The 24,379-nt window shown below is 39.3% G+C and overlaps 1 protein-coding gene across 1 annotated transcript; it reads right to left on the reverse strand.

Annotated features, from left to right (window-relative positions):
* Positions 1-376: 376 nt before the first annotated feature.
* On the reverse strand, positions 377-22,957 carry CTH (cystathionine gamma-lyase). Its single transcript, XM_008510063.2, has 13 exons — positions 22,550-22,957; positions 20,925-21,098; positions 17,791-17,872; positions 16,121-16,216; positions 14,234-14,343; positions 11,826-11,957; positions 8,577-8,634; positions 8,032-8,109; positions 6,626-6,778; positions 6,114-6,235; positions 4,900-4,952; positions 1,669-1,807; positions 377-1,408 (listed from the first exon to the last, which is right to left on the reverse strand). Exons 2-13 carry the CDS (start codon positions 21,090-21,092, stop codon positions 1,382-1,384), a joined length of 1,218 nt encoding a protein of 405 aa, XP_008508285.1. The 5' UTR covers positions 21,093-21,098; positions 22,550-22,957; the 3' UTR covers positions 377-1,381.
* Between the last annotated feature and the right edge of the window lie 1,422 nt (positions 22,958-24,379).

Genomic DNA, 24,379 nt, shown 5'->3' on the forward strand with positions numbered 1-24,379 from the left:
TTTCAGACAGTGATTTACTGCTATCCATTTAAAAGTCACCTGACAGTTTTAAATACGGAAATTTTCATTTCTCACCCACATCAACAGATATTAAAATTTCTACAATTCCTTATGCTCTGCCCGCCTTTGAGTCTGTCCCAAAATATAACTGACAATAGCTGACTCCCTGGCAAGCTTAGAATAAATAGCCTTTGCATGTCCCATTTTGTTGGTCTTCGTTTACTTCCACAGCCCTAAGGTACTGAAATGGCAAGGAATCAGATCTGCTGGAGACCACAGTGGGACGCGGCCTGCCTCAAAACGCTGCTGCCCACAGAGACGGACTTTCCAGACTCGACACGCATAATTCGGAAAGTCGACAAAACATCAAAACATATATTCTCCTCCTACCCAGCACTTTTATTAGTCAAGTTGAATGCTTTTTTTAACTGAAACAAATGGTGATAGAAAACATATGACTGAAAGTCTTTTGTACAAAAACAACTTTAAAAATCTAATTATTTGACTCATGACTTCTTAACAGTAACTTGCTGACTATGCACTTAACTACAAAAGATTCTAAGGATTTCTTCCTTTAGCCTCAACAAATTTACTATTTCAGATAAAAATATAAAAAGTAATATTTCTGTGTATAAAAGTAGCTTCTGACATGCCACGTAAAGAATTTATAACTAACCTGCAAACATTAAGTTGTGGGCATGATAGCTATACAAGTGAATTTATAAAAATTAACATAAGTGGCCGAGAACTTTGAGAGTAGGGAATTAAAAGGGACCAGGAATACAAGTTAAAGCCACATAATCTAGGAATACCACAGTGGGATGCATTTGATAATTAGATTTATTTTTTTTTTAATAGTAAGTACAACCTTAAATCAGTAGAATTTCACAGTAGACTTTTTGGCTAAATCAAATATTTGATTTTTGGCTTATGGCAATTAAGTGTAAACCATTGTTTTAAGTGCTGTTTTCAGCAATATGCAAAAATCACATTTGATTTAAGAACATTCATTTAACAATTTAAATTCTTCAGAAAACATCAAAAGTGAATCACCATTATATTGTAAACACGATCAATATAAATCTTAAGCTACAAAAAAAAGACCATGATCCCCCAAAGCAGCACAAATCTCATCTCCTTCAGAGGCAAATGTACACCAAGATTAACAGAAAGATATTAATAGAATTGATCTGCTGGCAATAAGGGAGACACGAACGTGTTTTTAACAGGGATGGTCCCTGGAAGGCTACCATTGTGAAAGGTAAGGAGGTGCCTTAAAATATTCACTTGAAAATTCTGCAAAGGCTCGTTCATGGTCCATTCAATTATTCAGAAGGTTTGATCTTCTCAGGAAGCAACTTCTAATAGCAGTTCTGGGATGCTAGCCACGACTTGCATTTGGAGAGTGCTGTATTAACAGTGCACAAGAAAAGTACGTTAGTAACCCGCAGGCAAAGACTTCACCTTCTCCAAGGACGCTTTTCTGAATACTAACATCTTTTAAATCTGCACTTTGACTGAGTTCCCTGCACATTTATACGCCCTGTCTGTTATAGGAAGAGAAGAGAAAATCTCCACAGTGCACAGTGAGGCCACTATAAATATGGTGACCCGGCCCTCAAGGTTAAGCAGACATATGCGAACACATGCTAAATTAACAAAACTTACTGCTGCCTTCAAAGCTTGATCTAGATCGTCCAGTAGGTCTTTTTTATCTTCTAAGCCCACAGACAGACGAATCAGTGTGTCACTAATTCCAAGGGCATCTCTGTTGCTCTTAGGCACCGATGCGTGGGTCATGATTGCCCTGGAAGAAAGAGTGAGCAAATTTTCAATCACTATATTATATCAGTGGAGGCATCTTTCTGTCTCATAAATTGCAATTATCTTCAAATTTTTCCTGCTCTAAATATTAAATTCTTTATATGCCTATGATTTTTCACAGGCAAAAAAATAAGGAATTGAGAAAATTATCTTTTCTAGTCATGGTTTGAAGTGAAAATCAAGATCTTCTGTCATTTTTATACCGTCAATAAGGTATACTCAATCCAGACGCTAAAGGTGCCTGTCAAGCACCCCCATGCAGGAGGGAAAGACACAGTCTCCAGTGTGTGGATTTCAACACCTGCCTGAATGAGGAATTGGCCAGAAGTCATATACCCCAAGATGAACCAGCTCTCGATCAGTGGATCAGTCCAGAACTGGACCTTCCAAGGCAAATCAGGGAAAGAACCCAGGATCACTAGCAGCAACCAGTGAGCATTAGGAATTCCAGCCCATAACCCATGACAGAGAGAGGCCTGGAAGGATTTTCAAAACTATCTAGCAACTCATCCTCATCATCAACATGTGGAAAGGCAAAGCACCCACTGTGGGCCAGGCACTATAATGACAACTGGGAAACCAAGAAGAATGAGAGCTTTTCTTTACCCTATACAACAAAGCAGGAGCTAAAGACTGACACAACTCACAAAACAGACTAGTCTTCAGCAAATGCCCAACAAGTAAGGACAGTAAGGACCACCAAAGTTCAGAGGAGGGAGAAATTTCTGGGGGCTGAGGCAGCCTGGAGGGACGGCTTCAGTCTTACTAGGCCCTAATACACACGTGGCCACCAACATGCATCCTTTTCCTGCATGCTACCAGCAAAATCAGTGCCTACACTGCTTTCTCCTAACTTATCTCAGACCCATGGAAAGAAAATCTCAGCTGTGGTCAAAGTAAATGGGTATCTTCTATCACTCTAATGACGTTTTACACACAAACATCCTCCTTCAAATGTTCGGCCTTTTCAAGCTCTTAATTCCTTAAAAGAGAGTGCACAGGTAGAATTAAGAAATTAGGCCTCAGAGACCAACAGACTTGGGCATGAATCGGAGCCCTTCCACATCCTGGCTGTGTGGGCTTGTAAAAGTTACCTGTCCTCAGAGTCGGTTTTCTTATCTGAAATAACAGTTATCACTTATTGTGTGCCTACGTGAGGCGGCTACTCTATTAGGTCATTTGTGTGTATTAGTTCATTTCTTTAATAGATAAAAAGTGGACATAAGACCTATCTCAAAAGATTGTCACAGACATTAATGGAAGGAACATATATAAACCACTTATAAATACCCAGGATGTTGTAGATGCCACTAAAAAATAATAATTTATAATAGTAGTTAACATTTACTGGGCACATAGTACGAATCAAGGCATCAGCTTAGGCATTTTTTGCCCCTGTGATCTCACATCGACTCTAAGGGCTGGGTTCAGTGTTATCCACATCCGACAACTGAGGAAAACAAGGTTGAGAGAGCATGATGACGTTCCTAAGGTCACAGAATTAACACGTGTTGTTAGGCTGGGAGACCAACCCTGTGCACGCTGGCTCTGCTTCCTGCCTCCCTCGTTGCAATGCTGCACGAGTCGCAGCTGAGTTGAGAGACACAGAAGGAGGTGATAGAATGGACAAGCCCTGACCTAAATTCCCTCGTCCACTGGCGTTGATCGGGGTTAGGGCGCAGCTGGAGAGATTGAGAGCCAAGCAACTTAAACCAAATCCCTAAATAAATCAGGGGAGGTCTATTTTCAAGAGAGCCTTAAAGTAATACACATGTCGTTACTATGAAAAATAAACCAATTTCATATGCTGAGTGTGCCCTCTTGTGCACCCAGACTTACTAGCAGGCATCTTCTGGAAGGACTAAGGAAAACTATACATATTATCTCAATTACTTGAATCATTATTTGGGCACCCTATTTTTTTTTTAACTTTGAGGAACTGCCGTTCTCTCCCCAGAAACTGTAAACCACTAGGAGAGAGCAGCAAATGTGCCGAAAGTAATCCCTGGCGCTCCTCAGCACAATGCTTCCAGACCATTCCAGCAATGTTTATGAAAAGTCAAACACAGAAACCTACCATGCACATTTCACACAGTTGAAAATTATTAGGTAATGAAGTTGATTTACCGCTGCAATAATTACAACATATGGTCATAGTAACATACAAGAAAGTCAGGGTATAGCTCAGAAATGCTCGGTGGGACAGGTAATCAATAAATGATAACCATTTTAATTATTAATCCGATTTTATGGGTGAAATATTGAAGCTCAAAGGTTAAGTAACTAGGGGAACAGGTCTCAGTTGAGATCCAGGCTGCTTTTACCTCCCCTCGTTGTTTCAAGGCAAAGCCTGAAGAGGGAAGTTGCTAACATATTCCTGTGTGACATTTGAGTAATTAGCAAAACTCTGAATCTGTGTTTCCTTGTCTGTAGAATAAGCTCTTAGGCTGCTTGACCTCAGGCTGCTTCATGTTCTAATATCCTCTGGTGCTTTGATAAAATTTGATGAATTGATTGGGTCAGGCAGTGAAGGGCCAGGAATACCAAGTTAGATTTTGGGTTTATCTTGCAGATAACATGGAGCTATTCAACGTTTACCCAGAGAACAGAAAATAAAGGGATTTGACCTTATTATCTACTAAAGCCCTCCTCTGACAATCAAGGGCATGGAGGTGCTTCATCAGAAACACATTCCCCAACTTCAGGGAGCCCTGAAATCAGCCCTTCCAGCACCAAGTCCCCAACCTCCCTTCCAGGGCAGAGGTGGGTAGAACAAGCAGCCCTGGGTCAGAGGTCAGATGATCCTAAGACTCCATGACTGCTGGAATCTCCTTCAGGCAGAACAGAGAAGGAAGCAAAATCTGGGAGGACAAAGCTCACTGATAGGAAGCTCCCATTAGATTTTATCAAGGTCTCCATTCCACGAGGTAGAGTCCATTCTGATTAGACAGGGCCATGCAGTTCTTGCTGTTCAGCATCTTGAATTAGCCCTGATTTTATCATACTCCTTTTTCCAAACAAGCTTCAAAGCTGACATCAAAGTTAAAATACTCAGAAGAACAGAAATATACTCACGGAAGCTCAGCAAGACTTTCAAATCCTCCCAAGCTCTCAGCCAGAGTAAATACCTGAGGCAAAGAAAAGGTTCATTTAGGTCCTCCAGTGAAATAAAGATACAAAGGTCTAAAAATAAATGTTTTTAGTCAAACGGCCCTGGGACAGAGGATGGGAAATGGTGGTGAATATGAATAAACTGCAAATTGGGCAAGAAACTCAGAGGAAACATGCGAATAAAATCTATAACGATGATTTCACCAAGTAGACATATCATGTGCAAATTTTTAAAACATTAAAAGTTGATCAAGGGGAATCTCCCACACCTTCCTAATTTGGCCCTGTACTTAAGTAACAGTTAACGTGAGCTCTAAACCTCAGAATTACTACATTGAGAGGCTTAGCTTTGTGCTTACCCTTTAAATAAAAATCTTTAAATGTCTACCAAGTTATACCCTTACTTGTTAATGTGTAATGCTTTTTAAATTAATATATCCATTTAACTCCCTCCTGGAGTAGAAGGAAAACAACTCAGTTTTTGTATTTAGTGTTATAGTGTCACAGAATTTTACAAGTATTTTAAAAATTACTCTCGCAATTGTATTAAATTAAATATACACAATTATCTTTCTGATGTTAGACATGGACAAATTTTAGATACCAGCAGGGCTTTGACTAATCCGACAGTGTCCTAGTCAACAGACCTGTAGTATTTACAACTCAGAGTCTACTGCTGGAGCTCAGTGTAAGCCCAGTGCATGGACTTATGTAGGCCTCCCTGCCAGGGCCCTGAGACCCTCCTGCCACTGTGAAAACTCCCTCCCTCCCTCACCCCAGGTAGATGCAGCCCGGGAAGCACAAGGTTTGGAAAGCCATTCCTAGGCTGGATTTCACAACAGCCTTGGGCAGTGCACTAACCACACGCTACTTCAAGGTTTTACATATCTTTCATTTGAAAAGGGGGTTCACTCTTACGTAAATTTGAAAACCAATGCATTAGAGCATTGTTTCTCTCAAATTGGTGGAAGTGTCTAGAGAGTTAAGTAAACGAACGTTATTCAGATGTCTGCTACTGACATGCGAATTTTCCACCCCAATGCGTTTCATGCTGAAGAGCTTTATGGGTGTGAGCTGCAGGGAAAAAACATGAATCTGAGCTGGATGGAAGAGAGAGACCTTGAACTGCTGTAAGAAGGTCTATGTCTACAATTTACAAACCTACTTTGAATGTTTACCTTTAGGTTCTTGAAGAAAGTCTCAGCATGCTGCAGAGTGCCCTTAATATAGAAAGTGACCATGCCGGGGCAGCCTGTGCACTGACGCTTTGCCAGCTCATGCTGAGGATGAGAGGGCAGCCCTGGAATCACAGGCATAATGAAAGTCTTATTTTAGAGTCAAACAGATCATTTCAGAACAAAAAAAATCACCATCTGCTTAAGTAAATTGCAAATAATCCTAATCATGAGCTTTATGGCGCGTTCACATCTGACTACTTGCTCTAGCCCCTGTCTCTGTCTCTCTAGCTTCATTTTGACCTATCTTTTCTACTTTCTCCATGCTCTAGCCACACCAGCTTTCTTTACACCAGCAGTACCAGTCTTTTTCACCTCAGGACCTTTGCACTTGCTGTCCTTTTAACCTGGAACATTTTCCCCGCCTACAAATAAATGTTACATAAACAGGATGCCTAGGATAACCCTTAAAATCCTATTGTAAGCATATGTGCTTAGAAATCAGATGAACATACCAGGATAAACAACCTTTTCTACGAGGGGATTAGATTCCAGAAACTGAGCAACTGCCATTCCATTTTCGAAATGCTTTTCCATTCGGATTTGCAGAGTTTTCAGACCTCGATTGCAGAGGTAACAGTCAACAGGAGATGGAACTGCTCCAAGAGCTGTAAAATGAACAAATACTGGGTTAGTTTGAAGGTGAGGAGGAACCCGGAAATTTCTCTTGCCCCTCCTTTTCATTATAGAGACTGAGAAGCTAGCCTCAAAGCCCAATGTTTGAGTTTTAGGGGAAAAAAGTAATATATCAAATGAGAAGCACGAGAATGAAACATAAAATATGCTTAGAGAAATGGGCTTTAAAATGAGAGGTGAAATGAATATCCTGAAAACTAAGTACAAACAGTGATAGAAACTTTTTGAATATGAGCATAAATAATCTTTTCTATGATTTTAATGAAATGACATACTGTACATGGTTTAACCTTGTATTTCTTTGAAAAAGTGTTACATGTAGAGAAAAATAGCATGTCAGCTTCTATTATTACTGAATGTTGTACTAACATTCTATTTAGCTTTTGTCTAAAGCAGCCTATGACTTCACACACCTGCAGGACACGCACTTCACTCCCACTTTTTATAAATGAAGGAATTTCTCAAGCAATAGCTATTGCTTCCCTCCTCAGGAACCCCTTTGGTTACTTTAATACTTACTTCCTAGAAAGGCTTTTTTTTTTTTTAGTAGCTTAAAACAACATGCGTTTATGATCTTTCCCTGGGTCAAGAGCCCCAGCACAGCTGAGCTGGGTGCTCTGTCAGGGTCTTACAAGGCTGCAGTCATGGTGTTGACTGAGCTATGTTCTAGAAGGGCATTTTTATTCCTAATTACATCTGTATCTGATCTGTCTGTCAAATCACAATGGTTAAACCGACTCTCTTTAAATAAACCCTTATCCATACTTGAGATAACTAAACAATCTAAACAGGAAATGGTTTTTAGACATCTAACAAAAAATATCGGTTTATATCTTAAGTGCTATTTAAAATTAGCCACCATTCCATGTATAAAAGGTATAGGAAATGAAAGCCATCATTCCAAACTTTTTTTTAAAAAAAGAAAAAATTCCATTAAGTCTTAAAACTAAAAATTCACTGGAGCTTTACCAAATTATGATCAAAATTACCATAGATTTGAAAAATAAAACTCATCTCTAATATCATTAAGCCCTGATATGCTATAACTCTATTTTTATAACCGAATTTTTTTACTTTCCTCTAAAAATCATAACTTTCCCCTCTGTTTCTCATTTCTTCCTAAATCAGTAGGATGCTATCACTTCACAACATTCAGAGGAAATACAAACATCAGATGTAGTCACTCTGGGAGCATGAGGGGAAATCCGGACTATTTAATACTTACAATTTTGCAAGAAACGGAGCTTACTATGGAGGCTCTCAGAATTAAGAGACACTAGGCCCATTACAACATCACTGTGACCTAAAACAAAACAAAAACCTTTAAGTTAAAAACAATGTATGCTTATTTTTCATTTTATAACTTTCTAACATGTGACTTTCAACAGAAAAAAAGTCTCTGAGAAAAAGCCCTACAGAATAAGTCTAAATAAACTTTATTCAATTTGACAGTAGCAAAAGCGATACCTAAAACAACAAAATAAAAATCATAGAAAAATTAAATGTCTCTTTTTAAGCTGTCAGCAGGATAAAAGTATAAACTTTTATGGTATATTTTAATCCTCTGCTCATAAATCATGAGAATAGTTTTGTCTGTTATAAATGAAATCCTAATTTAATCAAAGCATAATTTGTTTTTTTTACTTTCTATATGAGTCACAGGGAAAACCTGAATAACAGTAGAAGAAAAGAGATCAAAATGTCTAGGCCTACACTATTTTCTTCTATCCATGGAAAAGAGCATCAAAGTGGAGACTGTGCACATCTTACCGTTCATATATTTTGTTGCTGAATACATGCAAATATCAGCTCCCAGAGCCAAAGGCCGCTGAAAGGAACAGTAAATTTCTATTTTAAATGAGAAATCCTTTGAAAATATGTTACACGACTTGCCTATTTGCTATTGTAAATCCCATTCTCTTTCTAATTTTTCAAAAACACATACATCTTAAAATTTTCTGAGACCGCTGACATTATTTTTCCCTTTCCTTCTCCAACTAAATAAAACCGCGAAGTATTACGGCCAGTATTCAATCCAAAGGCACAAATTTGCTGGAAACAGCAGGTAAACTCAGGTCAACAGGTCTTCTTTAGAGCAGTTGCTGACCATCCCCAAAATTTATTGCCTACAGCAGAAATGTTGGCATTTTTATGACTCAATAAACATATAAAATAGTTGACGTCAACATTCAGCAATTGTTATGGCAAGGAAGTATAAACTAATCTGCTTACATTTTTATTCCTTCAAACCTTACGATGTGTGCCGTGATTATTCATTTGGTTTGCCATGCTTTTGACTCTTACTCTTTTATTATACTGGTTTCGCCAAGTGTAAAGTCACTTATCAAGAAATTTGTTTGGATTGTTTTCCCTCACCCAATTTTCCTGCAAATTAATCCTTTAGTCTTAAAATGTCTGTTTATAGTGAGAGTTAAAGTTATAATCAACTTATTCACTAAACAATCTATTATCAAAATCTTTCCAATTACTTTATTTAAAATAAAGTGTGTGTGTTAACCTCACTAGTTGTTTAGTCTTTGGAAGGCGTTAGTGTAGGGGGCTATAGGACTTTTTCATTTAGAGTGTTTCAAAACTAGGATGTTTTAGGGGCTGGAACAATGGCATAGTGGTTATGTTCATGCATTTCACTTCAGCGCTCTGGGGTTTGCAGGTTCAGACCCTGGGGGTTGACCTAGAACCACTCACCAAGCCACACTGTGGTGGCATCCCATATAAAATAGAGGAGGACTGGCACAGATGTTAGCTCAGCAACAATCTTCCTCAAGCAAAAAGGAGAGGATTGGCAATGGATGTTAGCTCGGGGCCAATCTTCCTCAAAAAGAAAAAAAGGGTGTTTTAAGCAAGGTATTGCTCAAAGCTCTCTCTACATATGTGTTCATTCATCTCCAAAGTGATGGGTCAAACTAGATGACGTCTAAGTTCTCTCCCGGTGCCCACATTCTATAAACTCTATGGTCAAAAGGAAAAACAGAAATATGTAACTAATATCTGTTGATCTCATTGTGTGCCAAGAACTATGTTAAATCCTTTACATGACCCAGTGAAGCACTGTAGAAATACTTGACCTAACTCAATATAAAATCATTACCTGTATAACTCTGATTGTACAAATGAGAAAAAGGAACTAAGGAAAATAAAATAGATGACTTAGATTAAAAAGCTGGTAGAGCCAGGACTCACAGCCAGACTCCCTGAATCCAGAAGTTCTACTCTGAACCTCTGTGCTGGTATGTGCATTTTGCCTTTTGTACGACTTACAGAAGATCCAGAAGACAAAAGTCAGGAAAGAAAGAGAATATATCCAGTTTTCACGAGGGTAAAACAACGGGAGGACCTTTTCAGAGGATTTGCATTGTGGAACCAATACATGTGGCAGTCTAGGGACAGCGTGATTCTGATTAATTCGGCTGGATTGAACCCAGATTGAAATGAAGCAAATTGCAGTCCCTGGCATGAGGAACGTGATGTTGGCTTCAGAAAGGTGGAAAGCCAGACCCAGATTAGTGATGGTAATAGGAGAAAAAGGGCCAGCCTGATGAGTAACCTGGGCAGGCTCAGGCTAAAACTACTCATGAAATCTCTTTGGGAATAAACAGGAGTCACCGTGACTCAGCTCCTACACTGTATTAACTGGCCTCTTGTAAGAGGTAGATGGGTAAGGAATTGGGATAAAGAAACCAAGAGCGAAAATCGCCTGAGATAAAGAGATGAAGCCAGGAGATTTTCACCTGGAAACAGACTGCTGTACCTGCAACAACAAGCAGCCAAAGGTATGTTGTGAGCCATAGGCAGGTGGCCCATGAAGCTATCCAAATGCACTGTAGCCAGGAAATGTGTTTCAGGAAAGGAAAATAAAACATGGTAGTGCCTTCTGAACAAAAAGGAGGAAGGTAAAGAACACGCTTATGCAAACTCCCAGGGAGTGGGCCAGTCACCTGGTGGCAGCAGCCTGGGCCACGCTGAGGGACCCAGAGCAGAAAGGGGAAAATGTAAACAATTGAGCTTGTCAACATCTGCCTGACAGAAGACTGGAGAAAATAAGCTGGGACTTCAGGAATTCTGCAGAATAAAGGTAAACTACAGGAAGTGTAATAAGTGTGACCACAAGGCAGGAAGGAAAGAGCAGGGAGAAGGTAAGTCCTAATAAGGAAAGGGAACAGAGTTAGATCACGCAGAGGAAACGAGGGAAAAGACAGACAGCTAGTCAATTAGAGAGAGATCTCAAGGTGATCCACCAAAGGGAGCAAAACAAAAAGGAAGAAGACCTGGAAAAAAGTAGGAGGAAAAAGGAAAGGAACGGAGGACGAGTGGGAGGGTTTGACAGAGGGAGAGATGTCTGAAGAGGGGGAGGCAGGAAAAGAGATACCAGTTTATAAGCAGCACTATCAAAACTTACAGCTACATGTGCAACATGAAGTGGAAACTCATAATACAAATAAGGCAAAGGTACAGAGGGCAAAGCATACTCTATGGGGTTGAGGGAAGAGAAACAAGAAAGAAGAGAAATGGAGAAATAATATATGTGAAATACACTGAGATGTCATTGCATATAGCTTTGCTTTTCCTTTTATTTGAAAGGTTGGTCAGGTAAAAAATATATACAAACATAAGTATATGAGGTGTGACTGAAAAATAACGTGACTGACTTGTAACCAGCACATAAACATTCAACTCCCTACTACGTGCAAGGCACCAACAGAAACAATTCCATAACAAGGCCAGGTCTTCAGAGCTTACACATCCTAAGAGAACCTAAAAGCTTTAATTAAGACAATGTTTAAAACACGCAAAATCCCATATCAGATATTAACCTAGGGTTGAAAAAACATATTAACCAATGGTAGAAAAGGTCTAATTTTAATTCTCTGTCTAATCAATAATTATGGTTAGATTTCATGAGTTTGAGAATGATTTTTTAATGTACACAAGTCCTTCCTTTCCCAATTACAGGTGTCTGTACAGCCTACTAATCATGCCAAAAAAATTGCGTTCATTTACCTGGAAATACGCTGACATAAAAGTATTATCCACGACCAAAATAATGTCTCCATATTTGTGCACAGTATGTGCACAGGCTTCAATGTCAACCATCTTCAAAACAGGGTTTGTGGGGGTTTCAACCCAAACAAGCTGAAACAATTCAGTAAATGACAATAGTTGGTTAAAATACACTTTACAAACTTACCTCCCGTATACTGTGACTATCTGGGAAGCCAGAAGAGCACGGGTGATGAAGTTGAAAGGCCAGAATCTGAATTCTAACCCCATAAATTTCTGAGAGGTCAGAGCTAAGTAACTTACCCTCTATATTCCTCAAATTCTTCATCTATATAATGGGATTGGTAATATTTGCCTGATAGAACTGTTCTAAGGATCAAATAAGATGATATACATACAAGCAGAAAAGTGCTAAAGTTAATTATTGTGATTATTTTCCATAAAAAAGAGGAAGTAGGGGCTGGCCCAGTGGTGTAGCGGTTAAGTTCGTGCTCTCCGCTTCAGTGCCCCAGGGTTCAACAGTTCGGATCCAGGGCATGGACATATGCACCACTTATAAAGCCACACTGCGGCCAGCGTCCCACATATAAAGTAGAGGACGATGGCCACAGATTTTAGCTCAGGGCCAATCTTCCTCAGCAAAAAGAGGAGGATTGGCAACAGATGTTAGCTCAGGGCTAATATGTATTCCAAAACATAATTCAGTGTCTGGGAACTTTGTTCTCAAAGATAAATAACATAGACAGTCTAAGGTTACATCCTAGAATTTTCATTAAAGGGACCTATCCCCATAATGCCAAAAGATACTTAATATTAACTTAATATTAATAACTATTACTAAAGCCAGATGCACTAGAAACTAGAAACTAAGTGCCCATAATTTGAAGAAGAGCATGGGGTTTAGAGTGAAGAAGTGACACACACAGCAGAACACCTGGCTACAGCTCACTTAAGAAAAAACACATTTATCTGTATATTCCAAAACCTAGCACAATTCGCAATTCAGGCACATAGTGGATGCTTGATAGTTATTGAAAAGAGCAAAGACAAGAAAAGAATTCCACTAGTTAAACAAGGTACCACTGTATTATGACATTATCTACAGTTTTCTTCTTAAAATGATTAATTGTCCTTTTTTTTATTATCTATATAAATGGACAAGAAATCTGGTTTCATGCTCTGGAGTTTTACTGAAGAAAAGGTAAGGTAGTTAAAATAATGCACATTCTATGAGAATCAAATTATTTAAAGAACCTATAAAAGTTATTTCTGGGCAAGAGTTTATTATTCCCACTGATAATTAAAAAATAAATTTAAAAAGTGTAAATAAATACAAAGCAGTTATTATATGGACTTAAAAAATTTACTTTAAATGATGAGGTAGATATTTCAGGGGAGAAAAATGTATTAATTCAAGTTGGTAAAGAGCCACACCATAAAGTTGTGTTGACAAGAATTAACATACTCACAATTTGCTGTCCTCCCTTAGAAAGACCCAGACCAGCTATTTTAACAAGTATCTTTTCTCCCAAGCAAGATAAAAAACAAATTCCCTTGAAAAGAAACCTGAATCACTCAAAGCTCACCCCTGTGTTAATCTTCAAAGTAATTACTTGTGTGAGAAAAAGTTTTCATTTTTTAGCATTCATTGTAACATAATCTTGAGCACAATTCAAACCTTTTAATCATTAGCAAGAAGTTGGAAAAGACTGACTTTTAAGACGCTGGTCCTTCTTTTACGCATGCAGAATTTCAAGGAGGTCTCAAGAAAGAACACGGCCTATGCCATTCACTCAGGCACAGCACACCTTCGGGCAGCACACAAGCTTCTCAGGATGGACGCTCAAGATTGCTTGTGGCCCATTCTCTGCTGCTGAAGTATTCCTCAAGAACGCTGAAAAAGCCACTATGCTTAGGGTTTGGGGGTTTGGCAAAAGTGTCCTTTTGTGTAACCCAATCTCTGTGATGACTGCTGTTACCAACACTAACTTGGTAACGCAGTTAAGAATTGTGTGCTCTTACTAACAAATTTTTAACAATTAGGTATCAGGTACTGTACCAGGCATTTCATAGGCATTATCTCATTTTATTCACAGAACCACTTTTCTATAAAGCAGAAATTACTCCCATTTTGCAAATGAAGAAAGTGAGACTTTGGTTAAATAATTTGTCCAAGATAATACAGCAACTATGATGCAGAATTAGAATTCGAAACCCACTCCAGAATGTGTACCTAACCATTATGCTTTAAAATCTAGGAGACACCAGATCTATCTTACTCTTGTTGATGGTTTCCAAAGGCTTTTAATAAAATTTGTTATTCAGATTTAAATTATGTCCTCTAGTAAATACAAATGATAAAAACAAAATATCACAGGGAAAACAGACAAAACTGAAAATTGAATTACCTTGGTTTCTGGTGTAATAGCTGCTTCTAGCAATTTGATTTTGGAACAATCAACCAAAGAAATCTTTAATCCAAATTCAGATGCCACCTCCATGAAGTACCTGTTTGTACCTGCAGCGGAAGAGAATCAGATAAAATGAAAAGAATATTGTATCAAGAAATGTTCATTCCTTATAGGTATAAACACTTTAAAAATATAAGCAAGTGTCAATCACCAATAATAACACAACTCAAAGCAATTCTACTTTGGGTAAATAATTTACCTATCTTGTATAGTAAAGAATATAAGGCTTGGATTTTAAACTAAAAGTTAAAGAGTCAAATAAAACACATTTGATATCCACACTAAGTGGCACGAAGCAGAAGATGTTTCTCAGAACATACAATCTCTACTCTTCAAACATTAAGTGGCATGTTTTCGGAAACATCAATATCTTTTTAAACAATTTCTTCCTAGTACTCAGATCTAAAATAAATGAACCAAGGTTAATGAAATGTTCAAAATAAATTTTTCAATCTGATTATACTTTGGTAATAGAAAAGAACTGGTTATTATTCTTTGTACTTTCTCAATCTTTTTGTTACGTGGTTCTGAAAGTTTTAATACTAAGTGAGACAATGTAAATCAAACTACTAGAGTTTTATAGTGAAAGAAGATAAATCATTTGACTTAGAATAATTAGAATAATTTGTTTTATAAACACTGCTCTGGATTTGATTTTTACCTATGCAAATTTAAAGGGAAAACTGCTGTTATCGAGAGTCAACCAAAAACAAAAGGAAAAACACTCTATGATCAAAAATACACTAAACTTTCGATGTTATGTAGACTGACCCTAGGTAATATAAGATTGAAAAATAATGTAAAGAATTGTTAAAAATCAACAGCAATTTTCAAGATTTTGTACTCTATTTGCTACGAGGTCTTTATAAGCATTCTAGAAGTAACTAAAGGTTTGAGATGTTGTCATTTAGATTCAACAAACTATCACAGGGACCTAAGATAAAATACACAGCACTTTGCAAATTTCTGAGGGATAAAATGATTACTAAGGGTGAGTCCCTTCCTTCAAAGAACTTACAGATTTAACTTCCTGTTCAGATAGGAGAGAGAAAAACTGTTAACAATATACTAGAAGTCACATTTTAATTATTTGGAAGCATTTGGAATATATATGTATATTTACAAAATTTTTTGCTATTGTTTTGAACACAAAAATCAGTCTTGCTTAAAGGTAAGGGCAACCTGCCTGCTTTACCTTCCACTCGCCACTTTACATAACAAGCATTTAAACTCTCTAGAATGGAAGTTCTTAAATTTGGATCCATAAATAGGCTTCAAGGGAACCCACGGATGAGCTGCAAGGGGTGAGACCCCCCAACTTGACCCTAAAATTCAAACAATAAATGTTGGGTGTCATCTTAAGTACATTTTTCATGGAAAGGGGTCCATAGTCTTCAACAGATTTTCTAAAGGTCCCCTAAAACCAAAAGGGGTGGGTAGAGTTAAGCTCTCTGAGAGTGATCTGGGTTACAGTCCCTCTTTATTGCAGGTAAAATTATAAATTACACTAGAACTCTCTCCCTTTGAACACTGCCTTCTCTAGAGCAAAATATGTTTGAAAGTTGATCAAGTCCTACATCCTCATTCTAGCAGCTTAAGTAAAATTCTCATTAGACATTCTCTCTTATAAGCAGTTCCAGAGCAGGGACCCAAAGTGTTTATGCCCCTCCTTTACCAAGTCTGAGCCAGCATAGAGCGTCTACAACACCACTAAAATATAATAAATAATCAATAATCCTGGTAACATTGCTAATATAATTCAGGACCCACTTTATTATCTTTAAAATATCAGCTGTTACAACATGAATGAGAGCGGTCACTTACCTCCATACCCATCGTCCATACAAATAATGTGGTCTCCCGCTTTTAAGAGATGCGTGATAGTCACAGTGGCTGCTAAACCTGAAGCAAAGGCCAAACCTAAAATAAAAACCAAGTTAGAGTAAGCCAAAAAGTCAGACCTACAGGTTAAAAACACCTACAGTATTTACTTGCATTACCTTATAGCCCTCTCTCTGCTGACAGAAGGACAGTCACCGCTGCTGAGTTACCAGACATCCCCTGATTAATACCATTACAAAATCCCCCTTTCTACTTCAGAGATAAAATATCTTCAAAACAAAAAATATATAATTCTGCTCTGGTTATAACATTTCTCTGAAACACTTCAGGGAAAGAATTCTTTACAAAATTCTGAGATAAAGGGCCAACTGCCAATTAAATTACAGTTTAAAAACACCAAACTGTAAAGAAACTTCAAACTTGGGGGACAGAGATAAGATATATTCATTCATTAACTATATGGATATGCAATTGAGCAAATAAATGTTTTAACGAAATATCAAAATCAGACCTGAGATGTGTCTGATAAATTTAATACATTTTTAAAAATTTTTTATTTGGAATCTCTTTTTAATAAAAGTGATCCTGAATCGTATATTGAACAAAAATAATGAAAATGAATGATTAAAAAATAACAGGCATTGTGCACATTAAACTGTAAAAGAAAGTACCCTGACAAAATATCAATATTCCACCTTGATGCTAAAAATTACCTGTGACTGGTAGAAGGAATAATCCAATTAACTTGAAAAGTATAATGATTGTAAAATCTTCTCAGAAAAGTCTAGGTTGGAATTACAGTTGTTTACTAAGCAGATCTGAGATCCAACAGTGAATTCATATAGAAAGCTACACTTAAACCCAGTGGAAAACAACCACGTTTACTGGAGCCCACTTAAAAAAGTGTCTGACATGTGAACACTCAGCCTTTATACTTCTTGCAGGAAATAATGTTCCCCAGACAGCACTAAATTCCAGAGATTTAGTGTTAATCTCATCCAAGACAAAACAATCCCCCCTCCCAAATCCCAAACAAACCCAACAATTCACGTTAACATTTCTAATTCCTACACACTTGTGGTGAGAAGCCTCATAAGACTCATCTTCCAGTCACGATTCTGCTCTCATTTAGTGTCATTTATAAAAATAGACAGCAAGGACTTAAATCTACTCCTTTCATGAAAAAGCAACACAAGATTCAAGGAATCAATCCCCAGTCTCTGAGAAGACATTATCAAGGGCACCTGACTATTGCAAATGTACCTCAGTACTATTCTCACGCACAAATTACCCGGTGAATGAACCAGAGTGTAAGAAAGCTTATATTCTCATAGGTAGTGTTACAAAACTTAGTTGATTTTTATCTATTTATACTGACAGGTTCAGATGAAGAGCGCATTTATATGAATACCAAGTGGCAAGTTTTGCCATTTTGCCTCTATTCGTATTTATTTTTACCTAATAATGACACAGATGCATATTCTACCAGCTGGGGGACCTTGGGCAAATAATTCAATGTCTCAGTAAAATCAGAGTTTTGAACCAGCTAATCCCTATTCTTTCTAATTCTGTACTCTGTGCCTCTATGATTTTCTCTATATATGTAAGAATGCATTCTGGACTTCACAAACTTGGAAATGGAAATCACTTACTGTACTTAGCCCCATCCAGTGTCGCCACTGCTTTTTCCAAGCAATTCCTGGTTGGGTTCCCAGAGCGGCTGTAGTCAAAACCCTGAAGAGAAGGTAGAGTGCATTTTAAGAGATTTAAGTTGATTATCAGAGTCCCAAAAGAGATCTCCACAACTATGGGTTCATCCTACCATCATGATTTTCTATTGTTTATATATGATGCATCTTGCCATTAGACAGAAGCATAGCAGTGTTGTGGCTATAGCAGTGTGGGGAGGTTCTGAAGTCAGCCAAAGTGGATTAGAATTCTGCACCTACCACTTATGAGCTACATGCCAATAGGTAAGTCACTTAACATTTCCCAGAGTCAATCTCAGTATCTGTTAAGCGAGAACAAAACACAAATATCTAGTTCATAAAGTTGGTGTGAGGATAAAACGAAATAATGTACCATAAGTTCTCTCCATGGCGCCTGGCACATGCTAACCACTAAATAAATGGTTGCTTATATTATTAGCATTATTATTATATTAGACTCACCTTTACCCATTAATCTGGGGATATTAGGAAAAGGGAATCACCTGAGCCAACAGAGTCACCCCAATTCTAACCTATATTTTACCTCCTCAGAAATAAGTGATGCAAGGTCTATTTAGCATCCAACAGGAAGCTATGAACAGACCCTACAAATGCTCAAAGTTCAGATGCCGGCTCTACAAAAGCAACTCAAAAAATAGAGAGGGGGGCCGGCCCCGTGGCTGAGTGGTTAAGTTCGCGCTCTCCGCTTCGGCGGCCCAGGGTTTCACTGGTTCAGATCCTGGGCGTGGACACAGGACTGCTCATCAGGCCACATTGAGGTGGCGTCCTACAAGCCACAACTAGGACACCGAAATATACAACTATGTACTGGGGGGATTTGGGGAGAAAAAGCAGGAAAAAAAAGATTGGCAACAGTTGTTAGCTCAGGTGCCAATCTTTAAAAGAAAAATAATAGAGGAATTCTTGGCAAAGCCGCTCCACGCAATACTTTTTTAAAATTTGCATTATGTTCCTTTTACATGTATGGCACCATACTAGCTGTATCCATCCAGTCATTTTATTTAATCCTCAAGATCTGCTTTGGGGAAAGTGAAGCCAAATGTTACAGGGAGCATCGGAGCGAGAATTCAAACCCAGTATTTAAGCACTGAATAAAACCCTATCATTTCCTCCCCTGCCTCATACAGTACATAACAAACACAACCACTCTTTACATCTTTGTTTCTGATTCAAGAGCTCCTAGTATTAGTAATAATTTTTTTTAAGTTTTGTTGCTTTGTTTCCTTGTTTCTGACAAACTGAGCAGACATATTTCATAGAGCTCCGGGATATTCTCACCCCTCCTCACCATCAGCTCCTTGACGTGAGCTGCCACTGGACCCACCAGACACAAAAAAACTGTTTGGATTCATGCGGCTATTGCCACAGAAAGGTATGCCATGTTTCCATAAACATTCACTGCAGAGATCTAACGTTGTGGGGAGAAAAGAAGCCTATTTCAGCAGCAAATTTCCACCCTCTTGCCCATTCAATGGCTTTCCAAATGGAAGCGGAAAATTAGGTTGTTTCTCATCTAGCTCCTCAAATTCTCTTTAGTGCTGTTAACTGATGTTTTCAAGGTATTAAGAGGAGTTTGTGGATTTTTCCATCCCTTCTGGCTCTCCGAAAACATTTAATTATTAATATCATAGCTAACTAGTTAACTTTTGTACTAAGTGCTAAAGCTTGGGCAGCTACACATTCATGAAACCCTATACTGGGAACAAACCATGTGCTTGGAAGATAGGCTGTGTACACATTCTGATTCCAAAATACAGTAGCTAAAAGTATCCTACACCAGCTGTAGAATTCTACCTCCCAAAGCAAAGGGCTAAGTCTAAAAGATTTTTCCTGAACTTACATAACACACTAAAGAGATTTTTGAAGTATAATCAAGGTTTTGGATTTACAAAGTTTAACTAATTTCTTCTAAACTCAGCAACTTTTAAATACTCCAAAATCCATCAAGTATGCTACCAAAAGGGAAAAAGCTATGTGATTAACAAAAAGGACTCTCTCATAAGCCTTAAAAGTCACTTATCTATGACTCTGGGTCAATATTTTTTTCTATAAAAAGCATATAATACATATCCTGCCATCTGACCTGGTTGTTGTGAGGATCAAATAGAAAAAGTGTAAATATGAACACTGTGAAATACTGAACAACTGAGCACATGTAATGTACCATACAGCTTAACACACGGACCAATAATTTATTAACCCCATTTACACAAGATCAACCTGAGGCTTGGACAGAGTAAGTAACTTGCTCAAGGTCACCCAGCTCAGAAGAAGTGGTGTCAGAATCCAAACCCAAGTCCTCTGACTACATGATTTTTGCTCTTAATCACTAAGCCACACTGCTTACATGATGCAGTGGGGTAGATTATTGCTTGCATTGTTGGAGTATAGCACAGTGTGGCCTAATGCCTAAGAGTGGGGTTTTGGAACAGGGTTGCAATCCTAGCTCCACTACCTGTTAGCCATGTGGCCTTAGCCTAGTTATTTAATATCCTCACATCTCAATTTTTCATGAGAAAAATGAGAATCTAGTTCAGTCTATGGTTGTTGTCAGGATTAGCCAAAACAGTACATGTAATACACACGATATAATACATGTAAATATATCTTTAGCATATAGCAAGTACTCAGTAACTATTAACGATGGAATACAGCTATCAGGAATGATCTTGATTCTAGGTGAATTATCAGATCCTTAAATTTTTTTTTTAGCTGACTCCTTACCATATCTTTATAACTGCTGCTGCTACAGGTAATTCAAGGAAGTTACGATCCTCAGTTTTGAACTGCAAATTTGCTAAAATCACATGAATTTCAGTCCAAAACCATACAGCAAGTTGGACAAATTGTTCCTTCCTGTCCTGCTTATCAAAAGAAATATGCTCACTATGCCATCCAATACAAAGCTTAACGGCAAGGATTATATCCTTGCAATCCTTTTGGGGTGCCATCCTGATGTATAAGCCATCTCACAAATATCTTGAGTGCCTTTTTAATTTATAAGCCATCTTATTTTCTCGCCCAACCCTGGACCACCCCAGACAGACCCAGCTCACCAAGTGCTGGCCAGGAGCCTCTTGCTTGAACGTGGTGGCCAATGAGATGGGGGGCACTAGAGCCCGGGAGGTCCATTGCTCTGGTTCCTGGCCCGAATGGATGGCCTGCGTGGCGAAATGTTGGAACCTAGGCAGGAAACCGTGCGGGGAGGCGTCTTTTCCCTGCATGCTGAGCTGCGAAGAACGAAGAGAGGAAAAGAGCGAGTAAGATAAGAGTAGGGAACTGGTGCGTCAGGGTTTGGAAGACACACAGAAGAATCAGGAGAAAGCGAGCTAAGGGTAGTGAGCACGACCGGTGGCCAGCGCACAAAAGCCAGACCCCGGGCTCAGAGGCTGAGACTTTATTAGCTGGCAGGAGGGTTGCATTCTCCGCGGAGCGGAGCCAGCGCGACCCAATGAGCGAAGGCCCCGACGCAGCCCCCGCTCCTCATTGGCCGGCACGGGAGGCGTTGCCTGGAGCGTCCCCGGGACCGCCCTTCCCGGCGCCGAAGATGGAGTGGAGGCGGAGTCCGGGTGTCCACGTGGTGTTGGCCCCTGCGGGCGAAATTCCTGAGTCTCGGCCATGGGGTAGCTTCCCTGCTCGCTCCTGTGAGCCACTCGGGCGTGTGTGTGACCCTCGGGCCGGAGGTCTGCCGGGGACATGGAGAACGGCTGGCTTGGTGTTGAAAAGGAGCAGCCTGTAAACAGGCCACACAAACAGCCTCCTCTTACGGCAGTCCGTGCCCCTGACCCCCGCCCGTCCCCACCACCCTTTGTCCTGAGGGCGGCGCTGACTGACGCAAGCGACAAAGTGGAGATTCGTTATGAAAACCGTGGTTCAAGCTGCCAGATTTGTAGCTTAGATTCTCCTTAACCGCAGGTAGCCTCCCTTTTAAGGTACACTGAACTCTGTCGTGACCCAGTACTTCGGATGATTGAAACGGGAGTGAGGGTCATATTTTTAAGTACGGTAATAGGAAGCTGCTGCAGTGAGGATCTCTAAACAGAACTCTGGCAGCTTCCTAAGAGTATTCAAAGTTAGGCTTTTTTCAAGCCATCCTTATCTTCTTTTGAAGTACCGGGAAAAACTCTTCCTGGTGAAAAAGATAGTGTGGCTTTGAAAAACTTATTGGAGCCTCATATCCTTACACAAAATGCCTTCACTGTTACACAATTGACAGCAACATCCTTGTAGGAAAAAGGAAGCAGTGCCCTGTCACAATTTACCCTTCACCTGCACCCAGAGCCCTACTCTCACAAGGATCCCTCCTTTAAGACAAGCAACCAAAATCTCCTTGTTCCCTAAACAGTACAGACTTGACCTATTTACTATGGTGACTATTTTCTAGGACTAGGGAATTTAGGAATATTTCTATTCCTGCAAAGTATTAGCTAAAGATCTGAAACTTCATTAAACCAATTAAGAAAAAGGAGAGTGCAGAATAAACAAGCTCTGAAAATTTTACTGGAAAGATGGAGGCAATTTGCTTTTCCAGTTAGCCTTGTGGACTGTCGCCCGCAGTTGCAAAGGGCAAGGAATGACAGGTACCGCTGAGGCTACTCGGTTGTTTAAGCAATCAAAGTTTATTGATAGAGAGAAACAGAACAAGGAACAGGGATGAAGGGAGCAACAAATGGGTACTTACAACATCCACGCCACAATCAGCCAGGGAAGTCACAATATGTACGGCGGGCAGGAGCGCCGATTCTCCGGGTCTGAGGCAAAGCGTCCTTTCCTCAGTGAGACTCCCAATTGTTCTATGCCTGTGACTCCCTTTTATCCTAAGGTTTCTCTGGGTTCTGACTCAGGGTTTCAGACATTTGGATACTTTGAGTTATTTCTTCTTGTTCCCACGGATGTGATGTTTCTATCTTTTTTGTTCCCATGGATGAGATGTTTCTAAAGTTTAGTCAGGTGCCTGTTGGGGTGGCCAGCCCAGACAAGGAACATGACGCAGGTCATATTCTTTGTAACTTGGGCTTTAGAGTTAGGGCCAAAGTGGCCATCTTTGGCCCCGAGTGCAGACACATTCCTTCGTGTAGGCCCCAGGCCCAGTGTCCTTGGAAGGTGGGGAGGTCAATGAACTCTGTAGAGGGACACTTAGGCATCAAGCACTAGAGAGAGGCGCAATGCCTAAGGGCCTGCAGGCTTTTAGAGGCCTAGCAAAATGTTTATGCCTGGGGGAAAAATGAATGAACTCCAAAACGCTAACAGATATTAATATATATTTAATTAATATTTTTCTGTTAAAAATATAACATGGTATCAACTGTAACTCATGTCCAGAGTTATATTTAACTGTAATACATGGGTACTTTTTTTGTTTAAAGATTTCATTTTTCCTTTTTCTCTCCAAAGCCCCCTGGTACATGGCTATGTATTTTTAGCTGTGGATCCTTCTAGTGGTGGCATGTGGGATGCCTCCTCAGCATGGCCTGACGAGTGGTGTTCTGTCCGCGCCCAGGATTCAAACTGGTGAAACCCTGGGCCACCGAAACAGAGCTCGAGAATTTAACCACTCGGCCGTGGGCCCGGCCCCCACATGGGTACATTTTTAAGTGATATGATCCTTAGGGACCAGGAGAGTCTAAAACAGCCCTAATTAGTCTACTCCTAATATTTGTGGACAAACCCTGAGTTGCATGAATACGGATATTTTATTTAGTGTTACTGTAATAAAGGATTCTTTAAAAGATGGTGCCAATATAAATGCTCTAAATTAAGCCCTTTTTACTCTCATAAATTGAGGAAACTTTATGAGACGGCAGCTTAGTATTATATATCAAGTTTTCCTATGACTCGAAATTTTACTTGTAAGAATTTACCCTTCAAATGTATTCCTACATGTGTGCGAAGATGAGTAAGGATGTTCTTTATGACTATTTTTAATAACAAAAGAATGGAAAACAGCTTAGTTATCCATCCATGGAAGACTGGTTAGTCACTTCTGTGATGGCTACAGTCTGGCTGAAAAGCAGGAAGAGATTGATATGAGCTGTTATGTCATGATCTCTAATCTCTGAGACAGCAAAGCAAGGTGCAAAGCAATATATATGTTATGCTTACACTTGTTCAAAAAAATTTATACTATCTTGCATTATTTTCGTTTTTTCTTCTTTATCTCCCCAAACCTCCCCTGTACACAGTTGTATCTAGTTGTGGGATGTGGGACGCCGCCTCAACGTGGCCTGATGAGGGGTGCCATGTCCGCACCCAGGATCCGAACCCTGAGCCGCCGCAGGGAAGCGCACGAACTTAACCACTTGGCCACGGAGCCGGCCTCCATCTTGCATTATTTTTAGATAGATGTATATGGTTTAATGTACATAAAAATCATTCTGTTACTAGAGACTGTGGATGTGCAGTAGAAAGATAGCTTCTTTCCATTCTACTTGCTTTTGTGTTCAAGTTTTATACCGTGGGCATATATTACCTTTTCAACAATAATAATTCCAAAAATCCTAATTTAAGCAAG

The sequence above is a fragment of the Equus przewalskii genome, chromosome 24 (assembly GCF_037783145.1).
Source record: "Equus przewalskii isolate Varuska chromosome 24, EquPr2, whole genome shotgun sequence".
NCBI classification, from domain to species: domain Eukaryota; kingdom Metazoa; phylum Chordata; class Mammalia; order Perissodactyla; family Equidae; genus Equus; species Equus przewalskii.